At 39.8% G+C, this 21,475-nt stretch overlaps 1 protein-coding gene across 4 annotated transcripts in view; it reads left to right on the top strand.

The window, feature by feature from the left end:
• The window catches only part of FHL2 (four and a half LIM domains 2), a 46,281-nt gene extending 24,806 nt beyond the window's left edge, over window positions 1-21,475 (top strand). For 2 of the 4 annotated variants that reach the window (XM_068425125.1, XM_068425130.1), the window contains exons 2-6: window positions 5,599-5,778; window positions 13,666-13,840; window positions 16,962-17,131; window positions 18,925-19,111; window positions 20,640-21,475. In XM_068425125.1, coding sequence (XP_068281226.1) covers window positions 5,623-5,778; window positions 13,666-13,840; window positions 16,962-17,131; window positions 18,925-19,111; window positions 20,640-20,791 — 840 coding nt within the window. In that variant the 5' untranslated portion in view covers window positions 5,599-5,622 and the 3' untranslated portion in view covers window positions 20,792-21,475. The remainder of the gene's footprint in view (window positions 1-5,598; window positions 5,779-13,665; window positions 13,841-16,961; window positions 17,132-18,924; window positions 19,112-20,639) is intronic. The other 2 variants (XM_068425127.1, XM_068425126.1) reach the window with 1 other exon arrangement.

Here is a 21,475-nt window from a genome sequence, read left to right as displayed (position 1 = left end):
CTTTCTTACGAGCTTAGCATAAACCCCAGACCATGGGATACAGGGATACCCAACAACTTGTTCCCTGCAGTAATCATGACTCCCCTTTTTAAGGACCTACACAAAGATGATGGTATGAACGGCAGTTGTAGTAATAAGCTTGAGTGCCTCCATAACCTTGCAAAAGTATTTTCATTTTCTTCAATCAAGAAATGTACCTTCACACAGCAGTAACCCAGCAGCCACTGGCAGGGACAGAGGGCCTATAGAAGGAGAAGAGTGGCTGGCTGGGCTTCCTGCAGGATGAGCTGTGCATGACTTGCCTCTCAGCACCTGGTTAGCTTTTGCATTGGCCATCTTTAGCGTAAGGAAGCACATGTCCTTCTGTGGCCCATGGAGGAAGACTTGGCTGCTCTGCATCAGCTGGCTTGGTTCTCCATGGCCGGGAGCCTGCTGCTGAAGGATCAGGGATCCAAACACCTGCCCTATGGCCAGCTAGACCTCCAAGCACTCAAGTTCCCTTTGCTCTCCTTCTGCTCTGTCATGGTATCTGCGGGCACTCATCACATGAAGAAAAGCATAAGCTATACCTGCCCAGACAAAGAAAGAAGGCTACTGCCTCTTAAAGTATTTTAGTAAATCTAAGCACACAGGGTGTATGCTTTGGGTGTTTGTGGTGTGCATCTACGCCAGCTAACTGACTGTATGTACTTCTTTTTTCTTCTTGTCAGTGCTACTGGCAAGTAAATTAAAAAGAAATAAAATTATCTCTCCCTCCTCTCCCCTTGCATGGCATTATGGCCTGGTTTGGAAAAATGATTAGCTCTTAGAAGAGTGGCTTGCAGTTGCTGCAACAAGATGATAGATAACGAATGCGGCTGCTAAGTTACAGGAAAATAATCACCTCTTGCCAGAAAGACCTGCATAGTTTGAACTGCTAGTTCATAGTTACAAAGGATATCATAAATCTTTGCATTTTAGCCTTTGGAACATTAACATAAATTGTTTCCAAATGCTCTAGACCTGCATGGCTTATGTCACTGGAGTTGCCAGACACAAATCTTCCTTTCTCAGGGGAAGGAAAATAAACAGATAGAAAATTCTCCATGTGCACAGTTCTTCTGGAAAAAAAGTCAAGTGGTAGAAATGTGTGTACATCTTGGAGGAAGACGGGTGTCTCCAAAGACCTTTTATTTCCTGCACAGGTGGCTAACAGAACATCCTGCTCCAGGGGCATAGGTAGAGCCCCAGCCCTATTGACCTAACTGAGGTCAATAGCAAGTCCCCCTTTGGTACCTACAGGGGCTTAATGTTGTGTCTCCAGATACTGTTACAGCAAGAGATCAGAGCTTCATTTCACTGAATAAACTAAACGACTCCTACATTTTTTAGACAGTTTCCCTTGGCTTCTTTCTCTCTCTTGTGTGTGTGCATCTGTATCTCTCAGGGTTTAACACCCCCTAAGAGGGGTTGAAATAAGAGATGCACAGAACACCTCTTATTAGGCTTGCAGACATAGATAGCTGAAAAAGCAGGCAAGGTCTGGGGCAGTTAGTCCCCTTCTCCAGCAGTCAATAGTGCCATGGGATGGGGGAACATTGGATGATTTCTTAATGACATTGTGAGCTCTAATTTTTGTGAGGTAATATGATAACTTTAACAATTACTGCTAGTAAAATGACAGCATTTGAGCAAACAGGGGGAAAAGAGGAAAGAAGCATAGTTTTTTAAGTCAGTCTACTAACTTTTTGGTAATTTTCTTGCCATTTCTTACTCCCTGGAAGACACAATGTGAGTAGGGCTAACATTTGGCATAAGCTGTAACTTCTCTTCTGGGCATGCAATGGAAAGCGCTTTTCCTTTTGGAGACGTACTTGTTATGTCTAATGTTGTAGGAGGGAGACTGTATGGCAGAAAAATCAATTCCTCCTTCATGATAATATTGAGACCAATCTGAAAAAGTATTAATTATAAAATGACTACTGAGATAATATCTAAAGACCTTGTTGTACCACAAAGATGTGTAATGAAGTTGAGCCTCTGGCCCCCAAAGCTTTACAGTCAACAAGTATCAAACACAAGACGAAGAAATAGATCAATGGCAAGGAGGTTGAATTGCAATTTGTCTCCATCCAGAACTGTGAAAGTCTCTTGTTTTTTTTCTTAAAGCCCAAAGCAGTGCATAAAATCTGCACTAAGCTAAGCACGATTTTTGTACATGACAGGAACCAACGGACTGGTGGTGTAAAGGACCGTGTGTACAAAGCAACAGTCAAAAACATTGCTCAGTATGATTTCACATTTCTTGTTTGTAAGACAACAGTGAAATGATTTGTTTCACATTCCTGTGAAATTTTTCACAGTAGATAGGCCCCATTATTACTTTACATATAATTCTCTCCAGAGAAGAAAAAAACTATCAAATATCCTCAAAATATCACATAGTAGATCACAAGGTCCAACCCAAGGCCCAGATCTAAACAGTCTGCAATTTGGGATGCTTCACCCTGGATTCCAGCTTTCTGAATTAAACCATATGAACCTGAATTCCTAACTTTAAGAAATATTGGATCTGAAATTGGTCCCAGATCCAATAAAAGATTCACGTAACTGAAACCAAAATGCAGATCTTGGAAACTTTCCTTTCTTGTCTTTTGATTTCCCAGATCTCTGGAGTTGTGCCTTGGACTCCATCCAAAGCTGCCCCTGCAGTGTCTTCGTAGAGCAGAGTTCACCCCTAAATCTGTTTGGGACATAAAAATCAGGCCTGCCTCTCCCTGCTCAGCGTGAGGGGGGCAATCCACTGTGACAATCTTAGAGCACATTTAACAAAACTAGATCCCTTTGAGGATAGGGAGGCAAGTGCTCAGGTATTTTCTAAAATAGTGGCAGTGACTATTAAACAATTATTAAATAAATTATTAAATAATTAAATTATTAAATAAATCTAGTAAATAATGCTTGCCTCTGCTCCTATGACAAGCACCCAGAAAATAATACAGCACTTGAGAAACCTTCTGTGACCAAGAGACAGGAACATCCACCTCTAAGGGAATCATCCTTCTTCCAGTCACAAACCACTTCTATATTTTACATTTAGCAGCTTTGGATGAAGGACAGAGTGGTATGAACCTGTAAAGGAATCACACACTCTGTTTTTTGCTTTTGCACATCTTGACTGCAGAGAAATTTTTCACTCTTCAGTATCACACATCTACTTCTAATTCAGGGCTAGAAAGAACTCATTCTGAAGAAAAGTGAAAAATGCAAGTTCATAAATGGTTCCTGCTTGCACTTTAACTTAGTGATAACGTACATTAACTGCGCAACCAAATCTTATCATTTGGAAAAAATATCTACTAAAGTCTGGTAAAAAGTACAGATTTCTGTCCTAAATACAGACTCTTTGGACAAAGCTATCACTCCTCTCAGACTCGGTCATACATAAACACACCAGTTTATACTGGTCTGACTCCATTCATTTTGCTGAAATTACTCCTTGAAGGAAATTAAGTCCTCTCTAGTTCTTTCATGGGAAGTACAAACGTATCGTGTAGGTTGGGGGTGTAAACCAGCTCAAATTGGAGGGGAAAGTAAACCCACCATCATCTTTTAAATGTTGTGGTAAAGACTGCACCTCTGCTCCAAGAGGAGACTAACTTGCTGGAAGCAGTTATTAAGGAAAGGTCACTCTGTACCGGCCCTCTTCTCCTCCTTACATTTTCATTACTAGCCACTGCTGTTGGAGACGGGCTAGAGGGGAACTTTGGGCAGTCATTGCTCTCCCCTCTCCAGCATAAGTCTTCTTACTTTCTGTCTTTTTGTTATCAGTCCCTATGATCCTCTCCACTCCTTAAGGACCAAGAGCACCTAATATACTCCTAGCGCCCCTTTGAGATAAGAAAGTTAATTAGTTCCTAGAGCATCTGTAGTGTCAAAGCAGCTGGACTGTTACTCCTTCTGGGTTGTCAGTATCACAGATGACCAGCTGATAGGATTTTTCTTCCAAGTACATTTTGGGGTTTGGTAGTTTGTCTCTCTTTCTTCTTCAGCAGTTACTTGGCGTTCGAAAGACTTCCTAGCAGCTGAGCCATCACTTACCTACTTCACACATATAAAAGCACTTGCCCCTTAGTCTGTGCTAGTCACCACACAATTCAGCAGTTGACCAAGCATTAAAAAAAAGAAGAAAAAAAAAAAAAGCTTTCTAGCCATCAAAACAAACTTAACAAACTTCGCCCATTCAGATTGCCCTAAAACCTTAAACAAACCCCAGCTATAGGGAATAAAAGATAATAATAAAAATGAAATCCTGGAGGAAAACTCAGGATTTCAGAATGCCCTAAGGGTGACTCCCACTGCCAGAAGAGGACAAACTCCAGAATCGAGCAACCTGTGCCAAGAACATTAAGCAAGCAACAAATTTTGTTTAAAACTGAGAGCTGAAGTTGGCAAAAGGAGTGCAGCTGCTGTAAATGTCACTTGTGTGTGAAAGACTGAGGTAGCCACTTAAGCCATTAGTACCCAAAACATTTAAGGATTTACAGATCAAATGTGGCTTAAAGAGGAGATGAGGCCTGGCAGGCACTGAAGATCATGCAGTCCAGGTGGAATGTGCTTTCTCTCTGGGAAATTCCCCTTCCTAAGCAGGCAGCTATGCCCTGCTCCAGCTGTAACCTCCAAACAGATTTCAGGTGCAACACACACTGCAAGCCTCAGGTTAAGAAAGAAGCTGATGACTCCAATGAAACTCAAAATAAATTGCCCCAGGCAATAATGAACATTCAGGCAAGTCATCAAAGGCATTTGTGTCATTGTTGCTTGTGTGTGCATCTAGAAAATGCTGGAGACATAACAAGACCTGAGGATCAAACAGGCAGTTGTCCCTAATTCAGACAAGCTGATACATCATTTGCAGTTTCTTCTACTCACTTTTCCCCATCCATAACCATTGTTTGACTTTTGCCTGAACCAGGGCATCTAGCTCCCATTTGTGTCCCAGTACGCTACGGCTATTGGATAACTCATTCAACTGCATCAGAGAAGAATCAGATATACAAACATTGACCCCACATCTCCTGCTGTTAACAGTGCCCACAGTCCCATGCATGAGCAGAGAGAGAGGGCTGGTGTGTCACTGCAGCGTAATGATTGCCAGACCTTGGCTCACTGAGAACGCAGAGAAGGAAGGAGCAGAAGCACATAACAGTGGAGCCCAATAGCCTGTGCATGACTATAGTCTACCATCAATGCAAATCTTTGTCTTGCGTTATGGAGGAGAAGTTGCTCCTTCTGAAGATTATCTGGCTTATGCTCTTAATGTACTTGGCCCCCTCCATCCCCTACAGAGACATCTTCTTGCTTTGGACCTATTGGTCAAATCCCAATCACAAATCCCATGTGATGGGTCAGTGGATGGCTAATATAGATGCGCTATTGTCAGTACCCAGCACTGCAAAATTTATAGTTCGGTTTCTTCCTATAGTGTTCATTTATCTGACTGAAAGTTGAACTAAAATCAAGGTACAATGTGATAAACCAGAATTTATAAACCTTTCTTGGGGGATTGGGTCAAGTGTAGCTCAGTCTGATGTGTGCCTATTTCTGTCTTTGTGGCAGGATAGCTGGACTCCAGACACCAACATGACTGAACGCTTTGACTGCCACTACTGCAAAGAGTCCCTGTTTGGCAAGAAGTACATCCTGAGGGAAGACAGCCCCTACTGCGTGAAATGCTATGAAAATCTTTATTCCAACACCTGCGAGGAATGCAAAAAACCTATTGGCGCTGACTGCAAGGTATGCCAGATTTGTGTCTTGTTACAGAAATCTTGCCAGAGTAGCCTGAATGTATAGCTCTGAGACACGGTGCTATCACCTGGAAGGATCCAGCTTACAGCTACCTAGGGGTTTCTTTTGGTGGGAGAGCATGCTTTCTGGACCCCTGTATCTGCTCTTCACCACTTCACTTGGCAGACCCTTCTTTACCAGGCATGTTTAAATAGAAATGGAAGAACACTCCTTTCTTCCCATAAGGCATAGGACGATCTGATGCTAGAAAGTATCTCTAACTCACTAGGAGAGTCCAAGTGTCCTTGGGGCCAGCTGGGATCTGGAAAGGTGGCAGAAGCTGATTTTGCCTACCTTTGGGTCAGAGGGAGCTAAGTGACTGCTGGCTTTGCAGTGACCACAACTCAGTTGTCATCAAGAGACAAGACACGCTCAAGAAAAGCTACCAACTCACGGACCACAAAAATCTGGCTAATGCTGACAGAAGTAATAAGTCAGTTAGAACACAGAATAATTAGCCTTTTAAATATGGAATTATGATAGTGGAGTCTAACTAAAGATTGGAAAGGACAGAGCAGAACCCTTGCTTGCTTGAGCTATGCACTGCTGCACCACATGGAAACACCTACCTGGTACACCTGCATTGCTTTTAAATTAACTAAAACTACCAGAATTCATGCCAGTTTTACTCTGACTGAATGAAGACAGATGATATTTGAGCCATCCAGTGAAGTGTCTGTTGGACTGCTGCAGACAGACTTCATCCAATATACGTCCTCCTTGCACAAAATTGACCTGTTCGAAGTTGGCTGAGAGTTTCACTGACAGAGTGAGTTTGCACTCGAACACCAATTTGCATTGCATGGCCATGGGATTCTTGACTGGTATGAGGAGGTCTGACGTTTGATTTCCTACTGATTGCTGATCCATACCTCTAGAAGCACCAGGTAGTCCCTATTACTGATACTACCACTCTATCGCTAGTTCAGAGGTATAAAAATATATGCTTACTCAGATCGGGAAAAATAAATGTCTCATATCTTCCAAATTGATCTATCCCACCCTATTGGCAAATCAGTAGGAAAGCCCCTTTCAGAAGCCTTAAAAAGGTGAGAATGTCTCACTCTCATGACAGGGAACTGGCAATAATCTGTAAGAGGGTCTAAAACTGCCAGCTTTCCTACAGCTCATAAATATTCAGATTAGAGAAGAGATACAGCTGACCTGACCTGAAAAAGCAAAACATTTCTGCCCCATTCCAGAATGTGCTTTTGTTTTAAGGTCTCTTTCTAATCCCCTGAGAAGATATTTCCATGTGTTGATATTCAAGAATTTAAAAACTTGGACCAGCTTCAACAAATCTCGGACAAAGTATTCAGGAATTAATCAGGCTGAACTTTTCAACCCAGATTTATGGATTTAGGGAGTGTGGGTGTTATCTGATATATTGCTCTTCTGTACTTTTAAGCAAGATACACTCTAATAGCAGATTAAAAAAAAAGCCCCTAATTGTTTGCAATATAAGAATATTTTACATCATAAAGAACCAGAACTATATGTGGAAAACACAACTATAAGATAGTAAATAAACATTTCTTGAAGAGTTATAAAGTGTACCAGAAACAAACATGTCCTTTTCTGTTTCTGCGACTGCTGTTTGTGCCTGCCCATGCTTTATGCTACAGGTTTTGAACCCGTTGACCAATTTTAACCGAATTCTGACAGATGGATAAAAGTTGCAAACTTAAATTCCTACAAGTTTTCTGAAAAAAACGTGGTTGGGTAGAAAAAGAGATCCTACTAATGTTCCCACTGAGAGGAAAACTAGAGTAGTTTTTCAATGACAGAAACAGATGCTAGAGAATACATTTGAGAGCGCCCTTATGAGTGCCTCAGCCACAAGATAAGTTTCAGTCAAAGCTTCTGCACTGTATGACTGAGCATAATTCAGCCATGAAACACAAAGCCACAAAAATTCATGCTTCTTCTCCTCATTAAACTGTATATATATAGAGGTATATAAACACATAAGAAATATACACATATATACATACACAAGACATATGTATGTATTTTTAGATATAGATATATATATTTACACATTGCATGTGCATTTTCCCCTGAGCAAAGAAGATAAAATGTACTGTGTTTGGGAATTAAACCAGTATGTTTACTACATGTACAAAATGGACTCCGTACTTATTTGTATGGTCTGACATAGTCTTTATACAGCTGTAAAATTTGGAACTAAAACCTAATGGATTGACAGTGTTATCAGAAAGGGTCACATCCAGGCCTCTGCATGTGGCAGGGGCGCCCACCCTCACATCCACATTACAACCTGAAAAGCTCCATATAGCTCTCACCTCGGATCCTCCTTTTCAAGTCCCTTCTTGGCCACTGCTGTTCCTCTACATAGAGAAGTGCTGAACTGAGAACCCAGCTACAGTTCAGATGTTCCTATTTTCACCCTGCGAAGAACTTCCTTCTTGAGGACACCTATATAGTTAGTCTATGGATGTTTCTCAGGACTTGCAAAATGTGATACTAAAGACTAGGATTAAGATCTGGAGCTCCTGATTCCTTAAGAGTGCAAAGCAAGAATTAGCTTTGATAGCATCTTAAATGTTTATTTGTCAGGGTGTAAATTACTGCACAAAAAAACCCCAAAGTTCACCAAAGTAAAAGAAGTGTTGACAAGAGGACAGCCAACTCTCCATCTCTGACAGTACTGTAGCGTATCAGCACTGATCCATAGTATCATCTCACCTGAGTTGAACTTAAGCCTGCTCAGACACTGGTAATACTCCAACTTTGACAGCACTGGGCTCTGAGAGGGTCAAACTGATGCCAGATTTTCACCTTGTTTTAGCTATGGCACAGAGAGCCCATAAGACAACTATCCTGAAGACAAGCTCTCTTTGAATTCCAATCAGGAGAGAATTTGCTTCACTCTCTTTCAATCTTCCTATGGCAATTTATGGGTAACTGTGAATGTAACTGAGTAATAACTAATTTGTTCTTTATTTTAAAAGCTTTGTTTTTTTGCATTAAAAAAACACGAATGACACCTTTGGACTTAGGCCATTTCGTTAATTGTGAACAATTCTAGCTGATGTTTATGAAACTTTCACAGACAGTTTAAAAGCATCATATAGTGAGTGGTAGGAGGCACTGGCAGGCAGTAGAAAAACACAATGCCATTTCTCTCACAGCTATTACACATTATCCGTATGCCAACAGGTTCTAATTGAAACTTACTCTTTCTAAAAAGAATTGGCATTTCATCACCTACATCCCTGGTGAACACTCACCACACCTACAGTTTCACACTTCTTTCTGGAAATCCATCCATTATGTTCTCACTTGCTTAACTGCTGAAGTGTGACTTTTGGTTGATTTTGGCTTTTCAATAGTTTCCTTGCAGGCTCTATGGCACAGAAACCATCACAAATCCAGGAAATACCTACAATAATCCAGTGTTTAATGCAGTCCACAAGTTGGCCCTGGCAGGCAGGAGGGGGTAAAAGCTCTCTGCAAAATGTGAGAGTTAAATTAAAAGTGGATTGTGAGATAAAGCTACTGTGTCAGTACGCAGGTCAAAAATTAATCAAAAGGGTCAGTCTTACGCTCAAACTAAACAAAAAAATAAAGCCTCTAGTAATGTGGATCAGGAAAGGGAGAAAATATTTGTTTTTCAATTTTTAATGTTTAAACCTTGCACTTTTTCAGTGCATTACTGAGCATCAGACTAGTTGCTGTGAAGCAGAATGGTAAAAGAGGCAGATACCTTCATCTCTTCTCATATACCTAAGGTGCTGGGTTCAGCACAGTATCATCTATTTTTACCTTTTCTAAACATGCTTTTGATGGGGAAGTACCAGTCTATCATATTTGTTTTGCTACAGGGTGTACATGGCTAAAACCTGTACAGCATTTTGTTGTCATACCCTATTTCCTCTGCTCAACCTTCTGAAAAGAGCATTGCGTCAAGCAAAGAAGTCTGATGTAGTCTTCATTCATGAACCAACATATACCGTTACTCGTCTGGTAATAACCTCTCTAATCTCCCGCTTCCTGTTGGGTCCCTGTTGAAAGCCAGTTCAAGAGAAAGGGTAATACATAATGGCTTAAGTTTACTTAGACTTATAAAGCCAGAGTAGAAGACAATGCAGTTGCAGGATATGAGGAGTGTATGCTTAACCCACTTACCTGGTAACTCTAGTCTTGGGGCTCTTCTAGTTCAAAAAACAAAAGAAGTCACCGGCAGTCCCATCCTAGAGGCCCAATAAACCATGCTGGATCAAAACTACACAGAACTATGGAGAAGCTATGAAATGTGATTTTGCCAATGTTGAAAACAGTCATCTTGACAGTTTTCTTTGGGGATGACGCCATGAAAATAAGTGAATTGTTTAAAAATCACATAATGGCTTTTCAAAACCCTAAGTTTCAAACTCATTTGGGTTTGGGATGACTCTGAAGTTTTGGCTAGAAATAGGATCTGCATTAAGTTTCGGTTTCACCATATTCTTACAGTCAGTCATCTGAAAGAGTACAGGGGACCTCCACTTGGCCCACACTCTGACATCTGTTTGAGAAACATCCACCATTCATTTGGTCATCCCAAGGAACACCGAGCTGAAAATTTCAGATGAAGCTGATTCTCAGATCAGGCTGAGAAAAGCACCCATTCAAATTTGAGTAGTTTCAGGTTTTGCTAATCTGGTTACTTTTTATCTTCAGATGAAACCAGATAAGGCAAGGATTATTTTCCATGTTCAGAAGAAATACTTCTCCCCGCAAATTCTGCTGTGGGATTTATCGCAGCTCTGCAGAGACAGGCATTGCCCTCCTCCCCTTCTCTTTTCACTAGTAGCACATCTGGAACTAGTCTGGTTCTCTCTGCACTTCAGCTGCAAAACACTTGTACAGGACAGACCATGCCCACAAGCATCTGTGTGCATGCACCTCTATATATGTAAACACTGTTCCACTCCTCAAATTTCAATCTATGGTAATTCTTCAGTCTCTTATCTGTGTTTATTTGTGCTTCACCTAACAAGAACACGTGGCTGTCAGTTTTCATAGATAGATGAACAGATTGATCGCAAAAAGAGTCATTCTCCAGACTTTTTAGGCAACATAGGAAGCTGCATTTAAAACTACAGTTAAAATAGGTAGCACCAGGGACTCATTTCCCTAAGGCTGAATAAAGTGGCTGAGAAGTCATGCTCATCAGTGTATTAAGGATATACTCCAGTACCGAGTCCACAGTAGTAATTTTCCTTATTAGTTCTTCCTGGAAATCCACACAATAAACAGGAATTAGTTGTATATCACTTGTACCTTCTGCTGGAACACATTTATCTGGGTTACAATCAGCTAGCGTAATCTAGAGCTCACATGCTTAGAGTAAAGTTAGTGCTCTTTCAGCTTAACTGCGGACCAGCCTAACAGTCAGACACGCGTGAAGTCAGTTCTGAACATGCAAGTTCTCTGTTGCACATGCAAGAGTGCAGAACCTGTTCCAGATCAATACAGCCACAGCTTATGTACAAGCCAAAGGCTCCAGTTAGACACATGCACCATACTGAAGTAGACCAAACCTGATTTCCAGTGACTTTATTATACTGGCCTAAGAACAATCATGATGCAGAAACGGTTTCATCAGTACCTTGGACTTGCTTGCTTTGGATGAGACAGATTCAGAGAAAGAAAGCAATACCCATTTCATCGGTCTAATATTCTGCTGCAGGCACATCAAAGCCAGACATCTTAGACTCCTCCTACATTCCATGACAGTATCTGTTATAACCATCCAAGGCAGCTGAAGATTCAACTCAGTCTGTATCTTGGGTACTTTGGATTGTAGCTGTGCTTCATTGCCTTGCCATGATGAAATACCTGCTACTTTCACCTACCCAGATAGTGTCTATACAAGCTGCCATCATAACTGACTCAAGGATCAAACTTTTCATTATTGACAATCCTTGTCTTCATTACTCCTAACAGGAACACACCTTCTCCAGGCTATAATTTTATTGATAAAACAAGGCAAAACAAAAGCAGATAACAGCATATGAATATTGGAGATAAAAAATAGCTTGCAGAATACTGCAAAAAGAGGAGAAAGGCATCAAGTGGGAAAGAGACAAGAGAAAGAAAAACATATCTGTTGTCATTCTATTTTCTAGCAGGCAAATTTCATGTTTTGGAAAACTCTGTTGGCTGTATGTTGTATTTTTCTGTTGAAAATATTATTCCCCTCTGAGATCAGATTTAGGTTATTAAACTCCATTTAAAGAGAAAAAAATGTAAACAACTTCCAAAGAAGGTTTTTTTCATTTTGCTATTAGAAAAAAACAAAATTTTACAGTTAGAAATTTGGGTTGTTTCAAAAGGAGCTAGCTGAAATGACTAGAATTCCTAAGCTGAATAAAGAGCTGTCTGAAAGCTGTAAAGTAGGAGGCTTAGATATTCTATCGCAGAGTGCAACCTCAGAGGTGAAAGACATTGGGTACCAACTGTTACTCCCAGTGATTTAAGAAATTTAGGTGAGTAGCGCAGATGTCCAAAAAAAAATTCTTTATCACATGGTCAAATTCTGACTGAAGTTACTATAGTTTAACAAGCTACCACACATCAGCTGAGCTAGGCAGAATTATTTCAGTGTTTCCTGTTAGCTATTGATGACAACAAGGCTCCTGCAGACATAACGTGGTTATTTTAGGTTAATTTAAATCCACAGTATCTTTTGTTTGCTCTGGGCTAAGATTGTACATTTGGATTACCTGTGACTGTACTGAGTGACGCAGAGCATCTTAGGCCAGGTTATGTTTGAACACATCGTGATGCTTCCATTTACACAATTAAAAAATCTGATATTCTACAACTCATTCTTTTCCTTCAATTAACCAGATTCATTCAGTGCTTGTAATTAATACATAGGGGATCTTGAGCTAGAACCTGAGAAGTCATTTCTGCTGAATATTTGTACTCCCCATTCATGACAATACTAGCCCCTCACACTCCCACCTCAAACCAAAGCCTATATATTTTGGGGTAGACACCCTTTCTTGTAATGATCTAAGCTCCGTTTTGTTTGAAGTCCAAAGACACTGTTCAAGTGTTACATGATTAGACCACCTTAATTTAAATTTTAAAAGGCACAATCCATCCCTTTAGGTCACAATTTTTAGAAGGACCTTTTTTTTTTTAAATAATAAAAGCACCACTGCGGAGAGTATTTTAAATACTTACGTGTCCATGCTAATCCCTGGGCCAGAGTGTTCTGGATCACTGGCTGCAGGTACAATGTGATCTCTCATCTTTCAGTCTGATCCACATTTGAAACATAGGTAAACCAAAACACAAGACTTGGTAAAAATTAGTTGCACTGAAAAAAAAGAAGGAACAGAGATCAGAACAATTCCACCCTTGGTGTAAATCTGTTGAACTGAATAAATACCAGAAAGTAATTGGGAAAAAGATTTCTGTCCAGCAATGAACGTCTATGAAATGACCTAGAAATCAGCAATAGCTAAGACAAATAGGGGAAGTCTGTTATACCTATAAGGTTAACAAGTTTTAATCTGACTCAAAAATGGGGCTTTATTCTCAAAGGAAATACCTAAATGAAACTAGCTGTTCCTCTGCCACATACAAGAAATGAAGGTTACCTTCAACTGAAAAAGGGTCAATAGCTGTCATGAGCTGTTCTTGGTTATCATAGCAAAATAAGTTCACCTTCATCAGAACATTTTGTTTTCTCGAGCTGTGTGAATTAGCCTCAGCTCCTGGCTGTGGTTCAGATTTGGACGCATTTACATTCTCTGAGCTTTCAGTTGTGCAAACTATTCATTCCGTTTACTCTGTGGTTTTGGATTTCTGCAGGATCTGTCTTACAAGGACCGTCACTGGCATGAAAACTGCTTCCACTGCTTCCAGTGCAAGAATTCGTTGGTGGACAAACCTTTTGCTGCAAAAGAGGAACATCTACTTTGTACTGATTGCTACTCCAACGAATACTCTTCCAAATGTAATGAGTGCAAGAAGACTATTATGCCAGGTTAGGATGCTCACTTTTTGGACTAAGAAAAGATGAGGCTAAATATCAAGCCCAAACTCAGCAACATTTGTGACAGATGTTTTCCCTTGACTATAATCTCTGGTAACTCACGGTGAACTTTGTAAAATCCAGTCAATGGTGCATTCTAAGTCATTTCCATGACCAGAACACATAATTTTGATAATGGATCATGATTGAATTGTTATTCATATTAAGTGGATTACTCTTGAAAATTAGTATTTATTTCATTTAGCATTTTTATTAATGTGATTTATAATTTTCTACAGCAGTATTCATGAAAAGGCTTTTGATGGCTGGACAACTAAAATTGATCTTTCTGTCCAACCCAAGCTTTGTACTCCACCTTGACTGGCTCCCACTGCTTGAAGATCAGAGGCAGCTTGCAAATTTAACAGCTTACTTAATTCATGATTTAGCTTTTTATGTAATTACTTTAAATTTAGCTTCTCTCATAAAAATGAAAAATTGATCAAAGTGCCGCTAAGGTCTTCTTGAGCAGAAAGATATGAAGAAACAGGAAAGAGCTATTTCTTTTTCAATATGAAACATGAGATTATAGTAATAGATTGCTAAAACCTCATCTGCTCATGTCAATACTGTACCATTCTGTGATGATTTGAGGGCTTAAAGTGGAAGGAATATTGCTCCAGAAATAAAATATTAAAAGGTAATTTGAAGAATCTACATACACGCTCCATAACAATTACTAGTTTTTTTTCCCAGTAAAATTTTTCCTTGGCCGGTTCTGACATAGGTCATCTTAGACAGCAGCTGAAAACCACAACATTTTGCACCTAAGGTGTAAAAATGAGGGCTTGATGATGAAACAGGACATATAAGTAGAAACAACAATGACATTTAAAAAAAGATGGCCCTATCCATTCATGACTGAGTTTAGGCATCTCCTATTATTCCCTGTGCACCTGTTTTTACCGATACAGCACTAACAACTGACACGTTTGGGAAAAGCCAGTGCTAGTTTTAAAGCTGGAACTACATACATCTATATGTTCTCAAGACTGTTCATCAAATTCACCTCCAATATCAGCAAGTTTACCGAATGGATCTCTTTTTGCCTATTATGCTAGCTATGGATTGATAAGTAGTAATGGAGGCTGGATATACAGCGACCCAGAGAATGCCTTCTTCTGTTATAATCTGAAACAGAAGAAATAAATTTTTATGAAGCTTTAGAACCACCAACTGGTCTTTAGCTGCTTACTCAAGATAGCCATGATGTCACCACATTTGGAGAGCAGTACATCCACCATGTATTTTCTACTCATACAGCACACCATGTTAGTACAGGAGCTACACCAGGGCACTATGATCACCATCTGAAGCATAACTCATTTTGAAAGAACCAGCAAGTGGTTGGATACCCTTTATGGAGACTGTTAATGCTACACTTGCCCTTTGCTTTGCTCCACTAAATGTACAATTTAGATTTAATAAAGCATTATCATGACATGCCCATTAAATACTAAAGTAATTGCAAGCTTGATCTTTCAGTCCTCCTGCAAACTGAACTCCCACTGACTTCAGCCCAGCAGCTAACAAACAAGGCTCCCTCTGCCTTGTGCTTCAGTGACAACACAATCCCAAAGATAGAACAGCTAAAAATGTGAAAATAAAATTCTAGAGTATTCCAAAGCAATGTATCCACTTCTCCTTTTTCCAGAACATCATTACTTCAAGAACCGATTTATTTGCTCCTTGGTATGATATAGAAAGTCACCAGCACATAGAGGGCGTAATTCGTAAAATGTGTCCATTAATAAAATGGATCAGAAATATTCAAGCATGTGAGCATTAGGCAGAAAGATAATTAACAGCTCGCTTACTACACTCCCGCAAGTCAATTCTTAAAAAAAAAAAAAAAAAAATCCTGAAGTATGCTTTTGGGCAGAATTTAATGAGATCGAAAAAGAAAAAGAAGAAAAATATGCAACTGGTAAACAAAGAGGAATTAATGCTTGAGAAGGGAAAAATGGTAAAACTTCACCCTGCAATAACGGGGATGGAGAGAGTTGGCATCAAAGGAGTTAGTGTGGTTCGTCATCCTGCAATCAGTCAACATGCAATCAGCTTGTCAGTCTTCCAAGCACTTGACATCACATTTGTTGCTACAGGCTTCAAGAGTAACACACAACCGTAACAGCATCATGTGTTTGTTCACCCTTCTAGCCAGTAGCAGATATTCTGACTCAAACGGGTACGTAGGAAATTATATAGTGTGCAAAGAAGTTTCTCCATATCATAGGGCATCTCCAGTTTCCTGGAAGGGCTCAGAGTCCACCTGTCATACAGTGCACTGAATCTGTAAAGTACAGTCTCTGTACCCTAAAACTGCATTCTAGAGCAGTACATTTAGCTCCTACCTAAAATATCACTTTCCTGCTTTTCAGTAAAGGATTATTTAAAGATTTTTTTTCCTTTCACATTGCAACTATGGTTTAAATAGAAATGAAGACAGAGAGAAAGCTTCTTTCTTACTGAAAGTTTCAAGAGACAGAAAAACATTTAGGATAGGTGTTGCAGAAGACCTGGAAAACATTTGCAAATTCATAGTGGACTTCAATGAGAACAGGAACACGGCCAAAGAGCAGACACGAAATAATCCTGTTTCTCAGACAGTGACTATATTTTACTGGGAAAGGGAGGCAAGAAGCTTGCCAGGAATTAACCAGCTGTCTGAAAAAGAAACAAAAGGGACCCGAAATGAACGAAGTCAATCTTTAATGAGTAATGGCCTTATCTTCACTCAGCACTAGCAGCTGCTTTTATGGGTGTCTCCCCAATTTCCCAGAATCTTCCTGTGTATTAGAATTCATTATTAATTCCAATAATGCCACAAAAAGGTGTCCTAAGCCTTCATTATTAGCAGTAAATGTTTCTCTTCTTTAGAGAACAACCGCTCTCTCTCCAAAAACTTAAAATGGTACCCAAGACCACGCAAAGCTGGTGGGAACATGAAACAGCCTCTAGCTCATAGCTGCACTGTTTATTGACTGACAGCCAGCTGTCAGGCAAACAAGAGCTACAAATTGCATCAGTCTCAACCAGAAGTTGTTCAGTTGATGCTCTGGTCTCATTACAGGTACTCGGAAGATGGAATACAAGGGCAACAGCTGGCACGAGACCTGCTTTATCTGCTATCGCTGCCAACAGCCTATTGGGACAAAGAGTTTCATCCCTAAGGACAATCAAAACTTTTGTGTACCCTGCTATGAAAAGCAGTTTGCCATGCAGTGCGTCCAGTGCAAGAAGGTAGTGCTCTTATTTTACTTACCTAAAACCTAAGGGACTGAAGTCCATCCCATTTTACATCCAAGTAGGTAGAATACCTTTTTTTTTCTATATGAGATAAAAGATTCGGAATCAACTGATTTTAAGAGTTTATATAATTTCAGCTCCCATCCTGCACCAGGCACAGCATTTACTAGAGTGAGAATTCTCTTACTCAGGGTTAAAGATTGCCTTGTATTGAAAGCATACAGAGAACATGTTTTTGAAAACAAACAAAAAAAACCACCACACACACACAAAAAAAAAACCAAACAAACAAACAGGAAAAAAACCCGACCCTGTGTTGGAATAACCTCATTCCCATATAACCCATCATATATCACATATGCAAACATTCCAACTGGAAGGACGATGAGTTAACACTGATCATATTTTAATCTTCTAATGAAGTTCCAGACAGAGAGATAAGCTTTACACAGAGCAAATGCCATTCTTGAAATAAGCACTAGTAAACTCAATATGTTCAGGAGTATGACTTTCTAGGCTAAGGACCTTTTATTTGTGAATTTCCTGAATTCTATATACAGACCCTGATAAGAATTTTAGAATTTTTTCCTGAAAAGAATCGCCTCATCACTTACGGAACTAACGAATCTCAGTTTCCTATGGATATATACATAGGCAAAGACAATCAAAACTACGGCTATATCCACAGTAAATTCCCTTTCCCGCTGCCACCGTTTCCTCTTTGTTTCCCTTCACCCTCTGCGTACTTCCAGCCACCACCTGTGCCCACACTATCCAGACTTTCTTCCACGTGTGCTACCTGTTCATTTGCCCTTCCAGTCAAGCAAAGCTGCAGTCTGGTCAGACACATCAGCTGGCCAGAAACAACTCCATCTTTGCTGCTGCACAGGCAAAAGCAAACAGGTAAAGGCTAAATTTTTCCTTCAGCCTTTGACCTAAAGTATACCTAACAACCTAAAGTATACCTAATTACCTTTACTACCTTCTATCCATCCACCAATTTTCAGAAGTTTCTAGGAGTTCCATATCTTAAAAACTCTGTCTAGTGTCCAATTTTAACCACATTTGAGAACAGGCTCAAAAATACTTGGGAAAGAAGCAAAGACACAGATGCATACACACATTAGGTCGCATGATCACATACAAGCCTGATTCCCAGGGAATCTCCCTTTAGGGGAGAAAGGAAGAAAAATTAAACTGTCCAAATTTACAGCCTTTTTAGGAACGCTCAAAGGATCAAAACATGTTCAGTTTGTCTAACATCAGTGGAGCTGGTTTTGTAGGCAATGACTTGTTATAAGATGAAAACTCCAATCAAAATCTGGAGAAGCAGAAAGCAAAGACTGCAGCTAAAATTTGAAATAAAAGTCTTTGCCAAGGAAAGTAACAGGGAAGTTGAAACATGTAAGGTAGTTCCTTCACCATAAAGAATGGGACAAGTGAAGGAACAGAGATGAGATGAATCCTAGCACACACATATGAAAACCAACATACAAAGACTAGCTTTAAAAACAAAGAGGACAATTGAGAGTGAGATTATACAATATATGGAGAATAAAGTACTTTTAGTATAGGGTTTCTTTGTATAAATTACGAAATTATAATAAATCACTTGCATGCTTTTCTTGAGGCCAACTCCAGCCCAAATTATTATTTTGCTGCTGCTGCTAAGCCTTCTTTCCCTCCTCCCACCCACAAAAACCTCATCACCCTTCCTCTCCACCAAATCAAGATACAAACCTGCCACCCTCAAGAAAACACTTTCTGTCTTACTTTCCATAAAACAGCCTATCACTACAGGAGGCGTTACTTACCGGGAGCAGCCGTGGCATAAGGAGTGCTTCGTTTGTACTGGATGCAAGAAGCAATTGTCCGGACAACGCTTCACCTCCAGGGATGAGTTTGCATATTGCCTGAGCTGCTTTTGCAACCTCTACGCCAAAAAGTGTGCTGGATGCACAAACCCAATCAGTGGTAGGTCTCTCGTGGCCAGTGTCTTTAAATTTGGGGTTTTTTTTAAATGAACTGCTTCTAATATTAAAAATGGTTCAATAATTCATTCTGAATAACTTGAGACTGAAGACACTATACAACTCAAGATGTGTGAAATTAAATATTTATTATGCCTTTCAAGTGCCTAACAAAAAGAAATGGAAAAGGTCCTTAAATTGAAGTTTTCTCCTTTTCACCTGATTTTCATGGAACACGGTGGACACACAGTAGCAGAGCTATGCATGTAGCAGGATATGCATGTTCTGTATGTCCTTCCACTTGCATTCATTAGAGGGATCGCCAACCTCAGCATCAACAGTCCCTCCACCAGCAGAAAGTTGTCTAACTGGCTCATACCTCATGCTTTAGCACAGCGCATTTCTTCCCTGACCTTTCAGGACAGCAACAGAGAAATCACAAGGCTTTTAGATACTGCTTTCCAGTATGAAAGTACTTAAAGGAGCAACTGCTTAGAGCTTTCCTATGAAACACTTAGCATAGAAATATAACCTTCTCTATGAAGTAATCAGCATTTAACAGCATGATCCATACAGTCCAAGACTGCAAATCTGAATTATATCTGGACCATTTTCGCTCTTGTTATTGCTCTGCCCTTGCGCCTGTCCCTCACTAATGTACACTTGATTGCATAGCTCCTAGAAAAGTCAGCGCCTAACACCACAGCTACTGTTTTCTGTTCACGTGAAAAAGGCATTTCTCTTTTGAATATTGCAGTCCTTTCTATCATATGCTGGTTTTTTTCCAAAATGTTGCTACTAAAGGCAAAACAAAACAAAACCCCCTCTCATCAGATAAGATACACACAATTAAATCTTTTCACTGACTTCCAGCTAGTCATGCCAATGCATCATATTCAAATTGCTTGTCATTTCTGAGGTTAAGCAAGAGATAATTACTACTAAGAGACATTTGTCCCTTTTCTCTTTTTTCCTGTACAACTTCAATACCCCTTATGATAACCTCCATAGCTTCAAACTCTTGAATGATTTTTGCAGTTTGCTACCCTGCTTCTTTTCTTGAGGCACTCTTCCTTCAAAGCTATGAATCAAGTCATGACACAACCTGTCAGACTTCTCTTTCAATGATCTAAATGCATTTTTACAAAACAAAATTAACTTGCTCAGATGCCACAAAACATTCTTAAAAAACTATCAGACTTCTGTTCAGAGACAGTTGCTTTCCTTTTCTTCTGCTGTATTTCGTAGTGCCATCCCTTGAAAGTTCATTTCTGCCATTATCACCAGTGATAACATTCTTGTTCATTAACAGCCAAAAGCAACAAAATTATTTGAGGATGAAAATATTACTTGCTACTGAATAAGGGTGGCAAAAACTAGCACAGCAACGAACAGATTTGTCACAATGTCATTTTTTCACTACTGTATGTCAGCTCTCCATATCAGTCCATGAGGGGAGTCTGAAATAGCATCACTTCATGGCTGAAGTGCTGTTCTTTTCTTGTAACAGAATGCTTTTGGTTTTCGAACAGGACTCGGAGGAACCAAGTACATCTCCTTTGAAGAACGGCAGTGGCATAATGATTGCTTTAACTGTAAGAAGTGCTCTCTCTCATTAGTGGGTCGCGGCTTCCTCACAGAAAGGGATGACATCCTTTGCCCTGAATGTGGGAAGGATATTTAAAGCTCAAAATAAGAGGCAGGGAGAGGGGAGGAAAGCCGTGCTTGCAATATATAGTCTGAAATACATGGATGTTCGGAACTAGCTTTGCCACTCTATGTTTTGCTGTACTATTAACATCACTTAACCTTTTTCTTCAAACTCTCCAAATCTGGAGAGAAAACAACTTCAAAATCTCTAGTAGCAGTGTTGGTGTTTAAGATTTCTACAGCTAATCAAAACTAATGCAGAACCTGAGATATAAAACCATTTGGGTGTTACTGAGATAACATACTCTTTTTGGATTTTTTTTTCCTTCCACTAAATATTCCAGTTACAAGCACGTGATATAGTTCAAGGATTACAATGGCCACATACTATACATTCATAGATGGATATTCAGGGTGAAAGCCTCAGCCCACTGAAATCAATGGCAAACACCATTCAATTTCAATAAGGCTGGGGTCTTTCCTCAGTGTTCTTGAGCTATGTGACTAGTGTGTGCTGTCAAGTGTGTAGAAAGACTGCAAACGTAGAGGGTGTTTCAATGTCCAAGGATTTGTGCTGTGCCATAAAGAGATAATGATAAAACAGTTGAAGTGAGAGTGCTTCGTAACAGGTACATATTTTATTGCATGACTAGCTGATCAGTGTGTGAAGTACAAGTTCTGATCGACAGTGTCAGTATCACAGTTAGTCGACATTACA

The sequence above is a fragment of the Nyctibius grandis genome, chromosome 2 (assembly GCF_013368605.1).
Source record: "Nyctibius grandis isolate bNycGra1 chromosome 2, bNycGra1.pri, whole genome shotgun sequence".
Taxonomy (NCBI): Eukaryota; Metazoa; Chordata; class Aves; order Nyctibiiformes; family Nyctibiidae; genus Nyctibius; species Nyctibius grandis.
The sequence above is the reverse complement of the archived record's forward strand: the minus strand, read 5'-3'. Positions and strand labels throughout refer to the sequence as shown.